The sequence below is a fragment of the Prosopis cineraria genome, unplaced genomic scaffold (assembly GCF_029017545.1).
Source record: "Prosopis cineraria cultivar Desert tree isolate PC_DT_omini unplaced genomic scaffold, ASM2901754v1 PC10, whole genome shotgun sequence".
NCBI lineage: Eukaryota > Viridiplantae > Streptophyta > Magnoliopsida > Fabales > Fabaceae > Prosopis > Prosopis cineraria.
In genome coordinates this window covers 780,892-795,707 of record NW_026555341.1, presented here as the reverse complement: position 1 = coordinate 795,707, position 14,816 = coordinate 780,892, and the positions used below count along the sequence as shown (strand labels likewise).

Sequence of the window (14,816 nt, the reverse complement as noted above, 5' to 3'; positions counted from 1 at the left end):
ATAGAGTTAAAATTATAAGGATTGAGTTATAATGAATCATAGTTCAAAAATTGAGTTATACCTAAGTCAAAATTATAAAAACAATTAATTTTTTTACAATTTAAACTCACAAGTCATTCTTGGTGGACTAATCATTTTGACTGGTTAAGACCAAGAAAAAATGACAAATGAAGGCTTTGTAAAAAAAATTGGTGTCAAATTAAGAATTCTACTATCAAAACATAAAAAAAAATGAGTATTGAATTTGAAAATATTGATATTAAAAAATTTTAATTTAATATTAATATTCTTACAAGGTTGTTAAATTTTACTTATCATTCTTCCTAAGCCCAACCAAAAACCGATAATGACGACTGCAGTCCCAGATCTATCAATTACGTCCAAGTTGTTCCCACCCCGCATATTTTACATACAAGACAGTCCGTTAAATCAGCCAAGCTTTTATTCACAAAAATGCAATGTTTTTTCCTTCAAGATGATAAACTCAACTTTTTGTTACAGTGCGGAACTCCGCACTCATATAATAAGAAGATGAACAAAAATGCAAACCGGCAGGTGTGAAAGCACTCGTGGTCAACTGGTCATCCCCCAAGAAAGACGCTGTTCATGCATTGCACATCGCTTCCACACCACTATTACTGTCTCGTAGCCTCGTACCGGCGACGCCGTCACGAACCACGGAGATGGACACGGCACGAGTATGAGTGGCACTCTCGTAATTAGAAGAGCGACATAATGGCACTGATGACCTCGGAGCTGGCAACCGCAAGACCCTTGCTCGTGTCTCGTGGAGATGCGACTGCGTGGGAAGCACTTGAGGCCAAACTCTGCGCCGCACTAGAGTAGAGAGAGACAAACAATATCGTAGCTGTGGCCTGTGAGCGAGAAGGGGAAGGGAGAGAAAGGCACTCTGAGTAGCTTTCTGCATTTCTCTGCCCAAATCCTCCAGAGTTCCGCACAGGAGAACGAGTGGAAACTCATTTGCGCAAAGCAATGTCTGTCATTGCCAGAATTTTATTTTTTTCTCTCCCATCTTTACGTCTCTTCTTTCATCATTCTCAGGAACTCAGAACCACAAATATTACATCTGGTGATGCATTATCGGGAGCAGGCTAGAAGTGTCTTTGAGTCTTTTGGGCGTAGTTTGTCTAACTAATCTGCATTCTGAATTGAAGCTTTGACCATTCTTACATGTTTCTGGTTCAGTCACTTTTTTTGTTTTTTGCTTTCATCTTCCCTCCCTTCGAATAATGAAATATAGGAACAGTTGGATAGTGATTTCTGATCCTGGCTTGGTCAAGTGGTTCAGTTATAGAACTTAAACTGAGTGGTTGCGATTTTTAGATTTCTTCATTGACAAAAAATAACAAGATTTAGAAAATGAAACAATTGAATTTCTTAGTCTACGTTTGTTGATTTAGGGCCCAAGTTCCTCTTTTTAACTTTATCTCCTCAGTAGAAAAGCGAGTCAAGAAGCGTCACTGATATCCCCGTGATTTGTTGATTTAGTATTTCCCCTTTCTCTTCTTCACTGCTTTAATTGCATTTGCTACGTTTTGCAGTGCCTCTGTCTCTAAATATCCGAGATCTTGGAAGGAGATGCCATTTCTGAACTCTTCTTTTAGAGGGGAGGCTTCATCCGGCTTAAAATCTCTGACTATTTAGCGGCGTAAAATTTGCTAGTCTTTGGCAGCGTAGGTAGAGCAACACATTGCAAGTATTATACCCAGTAATAGCAATTTTATTCGCTAAGTAGAAGTTAAATGAATCCATATATCTGAATTCTACAACGTTTTCAGACTTTACTTTGTATCCTGAGTTATTATTAGGCATAGATTTTGGTCGGCAAGTTTCTGTCTGAATTCCTTTTTATCTAATCTCCTTTCCCTTCTTATGATGGAAGTTATGGGAAATGAATCACCATTTTTGTAATTTGATGTTGTGGGCTATATTATGTGGTTTTCTTATTTATGTTCAGATAGCATGGCATCTTCATGGGACCATCTTGGGGAAATTGCAAATGTAGTCCAGCTGACGGGCTTGGATGCTGTGCGGTTGATTGGAATGATTGTAAAAGCTGCAAGTACGGCACGGATGCACAAGAAGAACTGCAGGCAGTTTGCACAGCATCTGAAGTTGATTGGGAATTTGCTGGAGCAGCTCAAGATCTCAGAGCTGAAAAAATATCCAGAAACTCGGGAGCCTCTGGAGCAGCTTGAAGATGCTCTAAGAAGGTCTTACGTTTTGGTCAACAGTTGTCAGGACCGGAGCTATCTATATTTGCTGGCCATGGGCTGGAACATTGTTTATCAATTCAGAAAGGCTCAGAATGAAATTGACAGTTACCTACGTCTTGTTCCTCTCATCACTCTGGTGGACAATACTCGTGTCAGGGTATATGCTCTATTTAATTGTGTTCGATCATCAGCTATCACTTGTCATGCATGTTCCTTTTACCAGAAAAAAAGAGGAAAAAGTTTGTGGTTCCTCTTAAAAGTTTGTTATACATGTTCCTTATACATAAATCCAATTTTATGGAATCCAAATTAATCAGAACTTGGTCTTTTCTCTATATCTTTGAGAAGTGTGATGTGTTCAACTTTTCAACTCTATTGCAGCATCTTTGTTTGGTCCATTTTGGTTGCAAATTCTCTCTGAATGACGTTGACAATCTTCTCCTCTGAAATATCCAGGAGAGACTTGAAGCTATTGAGAAGGATCAGCATGAATACACATTGGATGATGAGGAACAAAAGGTGCAGACTGTGATATTAAAACCTGAACCTGACAAAGATGATGCTGTGGTGCTCAAGAAATCTCTTTCCTTTTCTTACCCCAACTTGCCTTTCAATGAAGCACTTAAAAAAGAAAATGAAAAGCTTAAATTAGAGCTACAACGGTCGCAGGCAAATTTGGATATGAATCAGTGTGAAGTCATTCAACGTTTATTGGACGTGACGGAAGCTGCAGCTTACTCTCTTCCCGAGAAGTGTTCCCCTGAAAAGAGTCATAAGAAAACATATGACAATAATGAGAAAGGCCAAGCATCTGATGATAAATATCACACAGAACGTGACACATCTTCAGCGTTAAGGTAATGATCAAGTCCCAACTATATGTGCACTCATGCCACTGATCATGACTGAAAATAAGTATTAATTCCCTCCAGCCCTACTTATAAGGTGCGGAGATCAGATTATTTTTTTACTATAAGTCACATCATTAAATTTTTATTATAAATTTCTCCTTTTACCTTCCATTAAATGTTATTGAGAGAAAATACGTTATTAAAGTATGCATATTTAATAGAAGTAAAGTTAAGAATTTATCAAATTGTTGGACAGAGTTAGTGAGTTTTACAGATTTCCTTTGTTTTGTTAAAATATGTTGGAAGTGATTTATAAATAGGGAAAGTTAAGAATTTATCAAATTGTTGGACAGAGTTAGTGAGTTTTACAGATTTCCTTTGTTTTGTTAAAATATGTTGGAAGTGATTTATAAATAGGGATTAGAGAAATATTAGTTTTAAGCCAGTCACTGCTGACAGCCAGGCAGGCTCAAAATTGGACTTGTAATTTTAACTTAGAGCAGCTTAAACCACCTTAAGTTTTGGGCTTCTCTAATCTCTTCTTTTTCTGGCACATTATTTTATTAATGTCTTCTGTTGCAAACTTAATTTGATTCTCAGACTGATGCTTTTGTATCTGGCACAAGCAGATCTTTAGTTTCAGGAAAGGATCTGCTGCCCACTGAAGGTTCATATCAGCTGGGAGAATGGCACACTGATTTACTTTCTTGTTGTTCTGAACCCTCTCTATGTATGCACTCATCTGCTGTTAATTCTAGTTTCATTGGGCACGGTCATTTACGAAGGAAGCGTGCTATTCAACAATACCAACTAGATAGGCCTCTGCATTCGCATGAATCTTAAGATGGACTGCACTGTTCACATCTTGTGTACAATGCAGCTCTCAATAATTTTGTTTTATATTGAATGGATATTGATGGTTATTAATTTACTGTATGCATTTTGTTGTAAACTGTTTGTGTATTCTTGTAATTCATGCATCTTTAAGAGTTGCATGCTTTACCTTCGGAATATACTTTCAGTCAGAGGTACACTTCCACATAACATCTAATTTCTAATTATTTTGACCGTTTTTCAAGATTTAAGAAGACCCTAAGTGTAAATATTAAAAGGGTTCAGTTTTAGTACTGTGAAGATTTCTTAACACTCCCCTTTTCTGGGTATATTATCTGCTTATCATTAATGGGTAGCATGATTCTGTCAGTTAACATCATTGGTATCTTCTATTTTAATGCCTGCAAGTTATACTTTTGTGTGGGGTTTGGATGAGAGGCTGTTTGACACCTAACTGGATGAAACACGCGGCTGTGCTATTTGGAAAATAGAAGCAACAATTAGAATTCCGGAAGTAGAGCATCTGTGTTGTGCATGAGATACCTGTGTTTAGAACTGTTTTTCCGCAAGATTTGAATGAGAACAGAAGTTTACAGTGGTCATTGTGGGAGCAGGGATTCTCTTTTCTTTTCCTTTGCATGTTAAAGACTGAATTACTATTGTGGAGGAATTGTGTCTTTAAGAAGTAGAGGAAACCAAACTCAAGGGTAGTAGAATGTCATCCATGTGAAATGGATAGGGGTCAACAGTCCAATAGTTTGTGATGTTTCATCCAAGTTGCACGCTGCTTCAAATAGCAAGAGCTTTCTTTTTTGCAGGTATAAAAACTTTCTTCTATCCTTGCGGGACATTTTCAAAGATTGCTACTGTTGCAACAAACAGGCACATATGTAAGTAAGCTAAACATTAATATAATGTCTTTCAGCTTTTGAGTGATGGATATAAATCTGAGATCTGTTTTGTTCGCATGTATTTCTTGCTTTTGCTAAGCTTACAGACAAGGCTATAGAATTCAGTTAGATCAAATCAATCCTGTGGGACGTTGATGTCATTTGGGTTCGACTCAGCTTAGAACAGGGTTTAATTCCACTGCTACTTTCACAGTTTCTATATGAGCTGATATCACAAAGTCGTGATGGAGTAAACATAAAAAAATTATCACATTTCTACTCTACTTCATGATGGTGAAGAGAATGGACGAGCCAAATACCTCTCCTTAATGGCTGTTATAAAATTCATAATCAGAAGGCAAAAATTTACAAACAAGCTACGCTGATGCACCTTGCCTAATGGCAGCAAAAATGAATTTTTTTTAAATAAAAATGAGTACATTTTAATAGTGAGAGAGATATTTAATTCCAAACAATATTATTATGTGAATAATGTTCTAATAAGTCTTTCTTTTCAGATACTAAAAAACAAGTATATATTATTGCTCTAGTTAACAGAAAATTCGGCTAACATTTTTGTCTAATGAAAAAGCAATTGTGAAGATGATACATCAGAAGACAACCTCACGCTGCTTGTAACATAGCAAGGCTAATTTTTGGGATTTAAAAACAGAAAGGGAATTGGACCTTAACTGCTAATTTGCAAAATGGAAGCGACCATAACTATGGAATTCCCAGAAAAAAATCAAAACAAATTGGCAGTTTCATACAAAAAGAAGCCACGTGGTCTTTGAATTGGAGCAGGATTAGAAAGAAGCTTGAAGTGAGATAGGAAGGAAGAAAAGAGAAAACAGCTGACCGAACTACAAAAACCATAATCTGATTTTTCGTGTTCTCCTCTCTTGAAGAAGGTGCTGATGCTGGCCTGAAACCATGCTTTCTATTTCTCCCTCTCTCTCTGTTTCTCATATGGTGCATACAAATCATCACGTAAATTTGCACATTTTGCATGCATCACAAGTATTGCATGGTTGAACACTCAGGTGCTGCGCCACATGCCATTTACCATTATGACCAATGGTGAAATCATCACATCTTACTTTGTGGGTAGCATAATATCAACAATGAAGGGATAACTTGACTTTGTCATATTGTTTTATACTTCTATGCCATAGAAATAAAATTAGAGGCTTTGTTGGGTTATGGAGAATAGACTAAAAATTGAGACCTTTGCTTTAACTTTCAGGATTACGCTAAGACTTATAAATTTTGCACATGTATTCGAATTTGATGCTATTCTCCTTTCTTTCTGGTTCATTTTTTTACAATTGCATCTTTATTTGTGGCTATGCTGCTATAATCTCAGTTTTCTGTTTTTCAGCTTCTGCAGAAGCATGTAATGAGTTGATGGCATATTCATTAGTTTTGTCATGCTGTTGCTATACTTGCTGTATCAGGAGGAAGCTTCGGAAAATGTTGAACATCACAGTAAGACTGATTTCCTTGTGCATGAATATGATCGTCTCTCACAAGCACACCATTTGAGGAATGAACCCATCTGCTCAAAACCCATGTGTTTAGCTTCTTTTAAGACGTGTGTGGTCATGTTTTTTAATTCTAAAAGTGAAGTCTCTGAAACACTGATTTTCTTACGATGGACAATGTGATCATGTTATCACGGGGAGTATCCTAATATCGGTTGGCCGGCTGCTGAAATCATATCACCAACACAGTGCCTTTTCTTTTGTGATTTCTACCAACTCTATTTTTGTTCGGATCCTGATCATCCAATGAAGAAGCTGATTTAAAGGATATAGATAATGTATTTTTGAGGCTTAAATAAGCATCGAAATTAATTACTATTACTACTTACTTGGCTCTGGCATTCTCTGGTCTTTCCAAATATTATGCTGCTTACCAACATGCCTGTGCAGGGTGGCTACGTTGATGATTTTCTATCCCATTTAATGTGCTGCTGCTGCGCCCTTGTCCAAGAATGGAGGGAAGTGGAGATCCGTGGGGTTTGTGGTATGTCCTTCTCGCCCTTCAGCTTGCTATATCATTGTGGGCAATGTCACCACTAGAATTGCTGTGAATTCTGTTAATTCGTACTTTTAAGGATGCCTACCTTGCATGTGCCTTGGTCCCTCGCCTTTCTTTTTCTGAGCCAAACCTGGTGAATGGTCCTCCCTTGGCTTTATTAAGTTTTCTCCCTGTTTCACTGCGAAATTTATTGTTGATTTTCCTTAGCACGAGTTCCTTTAAGTTTCCATTCAGCACTCCAAACGTATACCTTGGTGTAAATCGCATCGCAGGATCTGACAAGACAAGTACAAGCCCTCCACCCCCACAGCATATGGAATCTTGATCTACATATCATTTGTTGTTTAGTGGGATTTGGGCGCATCGCTTTTGTGTAACTCCGTTGACAATTTGACTGACCCAACTCGGCCCTGATCTTAGAATGGCAGATGTTTCTTGTACAGAACTCTTGTAAATAGTATCTACCATAAAATTACAATTATCGTATTATATGGTTGGACAACGCCTTCGTTTGGCAAGAAAACACTTTCTTGTTGAAATTTGATGACTTGTTCTTTTTTCGTTATATCATGCAGATATGAGGTTCGGTCACGATTAATCCCTTGCTTCACTTATCTCAGCTACTTGTGGTCGAAAGCAGAAAGCTTGCTCTTTTTTCTGTTAATTTTATATTTCTTGTGCTGCGCTGACTTTGCCCCGGCGACTTCCCCAACGTTCCGATTTCTGAAATGGTTCTATTCTCTTTTCCGAGCTGCTTTCGTTTATCTTCACTTGTTTTTCTCTACTTTTTCGACCTGAACCCATGCTGAGGATTCTACATACAAATTTTCTTTTTATAAAAATAATATGAAAGTATTTAAATTTTGTTAATAATGGCTTGGTTGAGTGGAAGAAATTTGATTCTTTTTCTAGAAAATTGAAGTTGAGGGTCTAAATTTGTGAATGCAAAAATAAAATAAAATTACGTATAGATTCTATAGGGTAAATTTATTTACAAATTAAATTTTATAAAATTTAAAAGTTATAATCAAATCTCTGGAGACTTGTGTATAATATAAATTTAGATTGCAAAGACAATAATACTCTCATTAAACATATTATATTCCCCCTGTCTCAAATTATCAGATATTTTTAGAGAAGATTCAGCGTCTCAAAATATAAGATACTTTAATAAAAATAAAGTTTCATGAATGATATTTTCTCAATATTATATTTTTCATATATTTTATTTTTTTAATATTCTTTTATTAATGAAATATTAAATAGAGGGTATTTTTTAACGTTTATATTTTTGTCTTGAAAAAGTAAGGTTATAAAGTGTATTTAATGAACTTTATTGGTATGTAAAATTTTGTCTAAAAGTGTCTTATAATTTGAGACGGAAGGAGTATCAATTAAACAATTAATTTACAACTATTTCGTCAACAATTTTCAATTATAATTTTAACTTTTTCTAATAATAATTTTAAATATTCAATAGTTAAATAATTATGCATTAATAACAAAGTTTAACATTAATTTTAATTGTTTACAATTAATTTATTAATAATTTATAACTATAATTTTAATTTTTTATAACTGTAGTTTCACAAATTTAATAGTTAAATTTTTTATATCAGTTTAACCATTACACATGTGAAGTTACAACTATAAAAAATTAAAGTTATAATTATAAATTATAGATAAAATAATTGTAAATTATTTAAATTATATAATATATATATATATTTAATAAAAGTATCATTGTCATTTTACTCTAATTTCAAACTACATTCAAGTTTCAAGAGACTTAATTATAGTTTTTGAACTTCACAAAACTTATTTATAAATAAATTTACTTTATGGGACTTATATGTAATTTCTTCAAAAAAATCACATTTAAAAAATTATCTTAAATCATATTTGATAATATATTTAAGGGTGTTAGCTTATCCTGTTTTCATACGTTGGCAAAAAAAAAAAAAAAAAAAACTTGTTTTAATCCAAAAACAAGTTTGGTAAGATAGCAAAGTTTGACAATATTTTTTTTAAGATAATTTTTTATTATACACATGCACGTGCGTGCGTGCGTGCGTGTATATACACATTCACTTGATTGATTTAACAGACTAAATTTTTAGAAGACAAAATATTTTTATCTACAAATAGATTCATAATGAATGCTCAAATTTGATCAAAGTCAAATTTAGTACAAAGCAAATTATAAACTTGTGACAAACAAATTAAAACAAATTTAAAGGGAAGTTTCCAAAACTGAATTGAACTTAAAAGGCAAATTTATTATAGAACTTTTTTTTTTTTTAAGATGCACCAAATATTTTAAAGTTTTTATTTGAAACAAAATTGTCCTGAAACTTTAAAAAACAGTGGAATGCGACCCATCATCATTAACTCCCACCAAGGTTTATCGTTAAATTGATTTCTTTGACCAATGGACGCCAAGATGCTGAGTTGGACTCTCATCGTCTCCGGCCACTCATCGTCCGTGCCCGCGCAGCTCAACACGCGTGGATTAGCAATGACGAACTGAGCGGCATCGAGGGAGATACAGTGAAGAGAGCCTTGTTGGCGTTGATTCGCTCGTCGTTGCATCAGCAAAGGAGGCGTGTCGACTTTCACCTGTGGCCGAGTATGCTTTTAAACTCTGCTTTCTCGGGGGTCAATCTGAGAGTTCCAAGTTTCGTATGTACCATGATTGAACCTTCTAGCAAATGGGTTGGTTTCATTAATTATTCTCGTGGAGACTTTCTCCTCAAGTTTAGAGAACTTGATTGTTCGCTGAAGTCGGTTATTGGGATTTTTTTTTCTTCGTTAAGCTTGCTTCTTCGAGATCTATGAGTATGCCATTTTCCTTTTCCTCCTTGTATGTTGACGTTTTCCTTGTATATGTTTTGGAATCAGACTCTACTTTATTTGTCTTTTTTCCTGATTATAAACATTTATTCAGTTCAATCGCTGTCACTTTAATCAAATTTGCATATCATTGAAAACATCAGTGCATAATGCTCTCCCTCTTTCTTTCTCTTTAATCTTTTTTTAATTTTTAAGCGACAAATCATATATTCTTCTTTGTGCTCAAAATCGAGATTGGCCTTTTGAAGTAATTTCTGTGACCTCTAACTTTGAGATAATTGGAGAACCTATTCTTTTACAGAACCAATCTAAGATGAATTAAAGCTTTTCTTCGGGCTTTTGGAACCAGCCCCTTTTGTGGGTCTTGGATCGAGCTTCTTTAGAAGGACGGTGCGATGGCCGTCGGAGGAGATCAACTGAAGTCTAGAAGGTTGAAGGAGTTGAGGACGTCGGATTGGACAGGTCATTGTGAGGTGGGGAGATAAAGATGCACGCTGAAGCTGCCGAAGGAGATCGATTGAGGTTAGATTTGGGAGTCAGATGAGTTCTTTCTTTTTTTCCCCCCACGTAAGTCTGCCGCATGTGATTCACTTGCTCAACATATTTAACGGTGAGTTTATATTGTACTGATTTTGAAAGTTTTGGAGTAATATTATTCCCGGTAAAATTTAAGATATAAAACACGTAAAAAAAGTTTTAAAATAAATTTATCCTTTAACCCTTAAATTAATTTCTATATAATATGAACGTAGAAATCCACCTATTAAATGAAAAAATATTTATCTTCAGTAAAAAAATAGGAAAACTGATTTTATCAAAGTGAAAATATCACCAAAGGACTACTGGATGTATTTTATATCAAAAAAAGATATTAAAATTTTAATTTTTCACTTTACCCTTTAGTCCTTAGCTGAAAATAATTTTTTATAAAAAATAACTGAACTATCTTTAAAATTTAAAATAACAAGTATTCACCCCTTATAAATAACATCAAATCTTGATAATAATCAATTCATAATTAATAATAATATATTTAAAATTTAATAAAATTGAAAAATTGACACTACAAGTTTAATGAAATATGTGTTCATTTTTCATAAACAACAAGCTATTTAAATTTTGATAACAATTAATTTGTGATTAATAATAATATATTTAAAGTTTAATGAGATTAAAAATTTGACTACACATATTTAATGGGACAAATGTTAATTTTGCGTAAACATCAGACTATTTAAGTTTTGATAATAATTAATGCATGATTAATAACAACACATTAAAAATGTATCAATATTGAAAAAATAACAATTCAAGTTTAATAGGATAAGCGTTCATATTACATACATAACAAATCATTTGGGCCTTAGCAATAACTAATTTATGATTGATAACAACATATTTAAATTTTAATAAAACTGACAAAATGACAATACAGGCTTAATGGAATAAGTATTCACCTTATATAAATAATAAATAATTTATATTTTAACATCAACCATTTTATGAATGACAGTAACATATTAAGGCCTTAGCGATCAATTTACATATCATTGTTTTTCTTTCATTAATAGAGATAATTAAATTATTTTTTTATGAAACTTTATTTTTTAAATCAAGAATTAAGAGATGCAGTGAAAAATCAGAATCTTAACTCTGGTGGTCATCAATTGATATTGCCCTTTGTCAAATCTGAGATATGAAACGTTTTCGGCCGAAAAAGAGAAAAGATTCATCAATCAAATATGAACACGTGTAAGGCTGGATGTCTTCCTTGGATGAAACAGGAGCCACGAAATCCACCGTCGATAGAATCTTGAAGCTTCTAGTAGCTCTATAAGTATGCAAGCCCGTGCCTTCGAACCCCTTCCCCCCGATCAGAAAATTTCTTTTTCCCGGGATTAGGGTTAGAGATTTGCTTGTTCTCCCTCCCCCTGTAACGACCGCAGAATCTGACCCATTCCATACCTGTCGATCATGTCGAAAAAGATCACCTTGAAGAGCTCCGATGGCGAGCCTTTTGAAGTTGACGAGGCCGTGGCGCTTGAGTCTCAGACCATCAAACACATGATCGAGGATGATTGTGCTGACAGTGGAATCCCCCTTCCAAATGTGACCAGCAAGATCTTGGCTAAGGTCATCGAATACTGCAAGAAGCACGTCGATGTTGCCAATTCTGAGGAGAAAATTACTGAAGGGCAACTTAGGGATTGGGATGCTGATTTCGTCAGGGTTGACCAGGCCACACTCTTCGATCTCATCCTGGTCAGTTAATTTCCCCTTTTGTAATGTTGTGTTGTAGGCTTGGTAGTTTTGTTTGCTGTCGTTTCGGTTCCGGTCCTGTGAGATATAATTTTACAATCATTAGGGTTAAAGTATATTGGAATTGGGGGTTTTTGTGGTATTGATATTATTGGTGATATTCTTTTGGTATTACTTCCCCTCTGAGGGCGGGGTAGTGTAACTAAGCCTTTTCTGCTGTGGAACGCATTTGTTTGCCCTTGATTGACGGATTAGTTTGATGCAGCGCTCCAAGCTAATCTTTTGTGATTACAACGTCGTCTTATTGGTTGAGCTCTTATTTGGTTTTCTGATTGTTCAGCCACTAACAATTGGTTGTGAATATTGGTTTTCGCTTTTTGCCGCTTTCCTCTGTCTGTTCATCTGCGCTATTCTTTTACAGCCAGTGGCAAAACTATTTTTTTAAGTGCCCGAACACTATGTTGTCCGCCTAAGTATTGCAGGAATATTGCATTGATTTCGGTTGTCTATTCAGTTTACATGCCATGCGTATAAAATTGCATGATGGGAGTCCTTAGTTTGGAAGTCCATCTAATTTTTGCCCGTGTACAGAATGTTAATTGAAAAGACTGCGGTTGTGTTTGCTTGTTTGCTTTGTTATAATACTCTTTCAACGTAGTCCTGGTCCAAGTACTTTCAGGCAATGGCTGCTTTAGTTGCATGGTATTCATGACATTTTTCTTTTTTCTAGGCTGCAAATTACTTGAACATCAAGAGCCTGCTGGACCTTACATGCCAGACTGTAGCGGACATGATCAAGGGAAAGACTCCTGAGGAAATTCGCAAGACCTTTAATATTAAGAATGACTTTACTCCGGAGGAGGAGGAGGAAGTTCGGCGTGAAAACCAATGGGCATTTGAATGAGATATCATGTATTGAGCATTCTGAAGTTTCAATAACTTGCTATGTCGGTTTATGTGATATACTTGGTATATTTTGCTGAATCTATGTATCTGGTGACTATTATCTCGTCTCAGACATGTCTTTCTTCTTGAACTGATGTGCATTTTGAATTGTAAATAGCTGAAGATGGGGGTGAGAGGGGCGAGTGTTTTGATTCTGTCATGAAACCAACTGTTCATTTATTCCCGTAAGATTTGGTTCGTGATATTCAGTATCGTATAACACATGGTAATCTGTCCTTCCCTGTGTTCTTGAATCCGTGCTTCGCAATTATTGGATCCAAGTTTCTTTGGCGAGAAAAAAAGGGGTCTTCCGCCGTGCGTGTTCATCATTCATCCGTAACTTGGCTTGGGTAAGTCTTGTCTGCTGTGTGCTGGAGGTGCTTGCCTTTTAGGCGTGTTAAGAGTAACGGTTATGCTTTTAGTTAACGGGTGACATTGCGTGGGGGTTAATCAAACGAGTTTGTGCCAATGCAATGATTAGGTGTTCTTGAGTTAATAAAGTCGTAACGTAGAAGCTGTAGCCATTATCTGTAGCTTAGTGGCTGACGCTTTTGCGCCATTGGCAGACAGGATAAGTGGGATTGGAAATGGGTTTGGTCAAGTAGGTCTAAATTTGTGTGTTGAGCTTGGTTTGAAGTTGAATAAGGTTTTTTTAATGATTTAAGTTTAGTCTATTTTAAATGAAGCTTGGCCTGATCAAAAAGTACTTAATAGCTTATTAAAAAATCTGTATTTTAAATTGGTTTGTATTTTAATTTTAAATGTCTCAAATGTATTTTAAAATTATGATGATGGTATATAATATATAGTTTAATTTTAACAATTATAATATATAATAATTGAAAAGATTTATCAAATACAATACAATATATAACAGAAAAAGAAGAACATTAAAATTAATATATAAGCTTAATATGATTGAAAATATAATAAGAAATAAAAAAATTAATTAATTAAAAATTAACGGTTGAAATTAATGTGCTTGTGGTATATTATTGAGCCTGTAGGTTAAACTTTAAAAAAATAGGTTTAGTTTATCTAGTTAAATAGGCTTAATTAAGGGTTTGAATTTGATCTGAATGTATTTAATAGATAGATTAAGTTAAATTTGAAGTAGGTTAGGTTATAGTAATTTAACCTATTCTCACCCTAAACACGAGAAATAAATGAAGACAGCTCTTCGTGAGGCTTCCGAATATGCTTTCACTATGCGGGAGGGCTGATCTTCCAAGTAAATTCCATTTGAGCTATGCTACTAGTTGAAGTGGAGTCTCTCACTTCCCCTCAAACAATTTTGTTGGTTTATTAAAATCCAATGGTGGTTAAGTTGACAAAATTACATCCTTTAGCACTGGATTCCTTCTGAACGGTGTAAGAATCCCCAACCTGTGTGGAGATATATGTAGATTTATATTTAAAGATCTTAATATAATTTTCAGAGAAACTTTAGATATAACTTTTTTAAAAAAAATAATATAGCAAGTTTTTAATATTTTATTGTATTAATTGTGGTTTGGTAAAACGGAAGAGACCAACATCTCTTAAATAAAGTTTACGTTCGCTGGTCCAAAAAACAAAGTTTATGTTAAGTGCTGTGGGGATAAAAAAATTACACTAATTAAAGCTACCCATTTTGATTTATGTGCAAATATGAGAATTCACTCTAATTATAATATGATAAAATAAATTGGTATTAAAACCTCCGTTTCTTCAATTAAGGATAATTAAAAACACGCACCTAACAAAACATCCCAGTGAACCGACACATGCACACCCATAGGTTCATACGGCATACCCATGGTCTTCGATGTCATGGGAGGGATATAGGCTATGTAGCACAGATACTTTAAAAAAATAAATGTACCTGTATCCGATACGTATCTGATATGATATTTATAGGATAT

General features: G+C 34.7%; 2 protein-coding genes across 8 annotated transcripts; both read left to right on the top strand.

Moving 5' to 3' along the window:
* Nucleotides 1–556: 556 nt before the first annotated feature.
* On the top strand, nucleotides 557–7,675 carry LOC129322095 (protein MID1-COMPLEMENTING ACTIVITY 1-like). Of its 7 annotated transcripts, none has more exons than XM_054968144.1 (7): nucleotides 559–2,394; nucleotides 2,694–3,094; nucleotides 3,718–3,818; nucleotides 4,741–4,812; nucleotides 6,194–6,300; nucleotides 6,747–6,840; nucleotides 7,431–7,675. In XM_054968144.1, the coding sequence occupies exons 1-7, from the start codon at nucleotides 1,954–1,956 to the stop codon at nucleotides 7,451–7,453; spliced, it is 1,239 nt and encodes a 412-aa protein (XP_054824119.1). In that variant the 5' UTR covers nucleotides 559–1,953; the 3' UTR covers nucleotides 7,454–7,675. The 7 variants fall into 7 exon arrangements, with proteins under 7 accessions (XP_054824120.1, XP_054824119.1, XP_054824115.1 ...); XM_054968140.1 differs by lacking the exon at nucleotides 7,431–7,675 and having other exon boundaries at nucleotides 559–995; nucleotides 1,563–2,394; nucleotides 6,747–7,394; XM_054968143.1 differs by lacking the exon at nucleotides 7,431–7,675 and having other exon boundaries at nucleotides 559–1,694; nucleotides 1,979–2,394; nucleotides 6,747–7,394.
* Nucleotides 7,676–11,560: 3,885 nt separating this feature from the next.
* On the top strand, nucleotides 11,561–13,003 carry LOC129323212 (SKP1-like protein 1A). Its single transcript, XM_054969820.1, has 2 exons — nucleotides 11,561–11,970; nucleotides 12,698–13,003. Exons 1-2 carry the CDS (start codon nucleotides 11,683–11,685, stop codon nucleotides 12,869–12,871), a joined length of 462 nt encoding a protein of 153 aa, XP_054825795.1. The 5' UTR covers nucleotides 11,561–11,682; the 3' UTR covers nucleotides 12,872–13,003.
* Nucleotides 13,004–14,816: the final 1,813 nt, after the last annotated feature.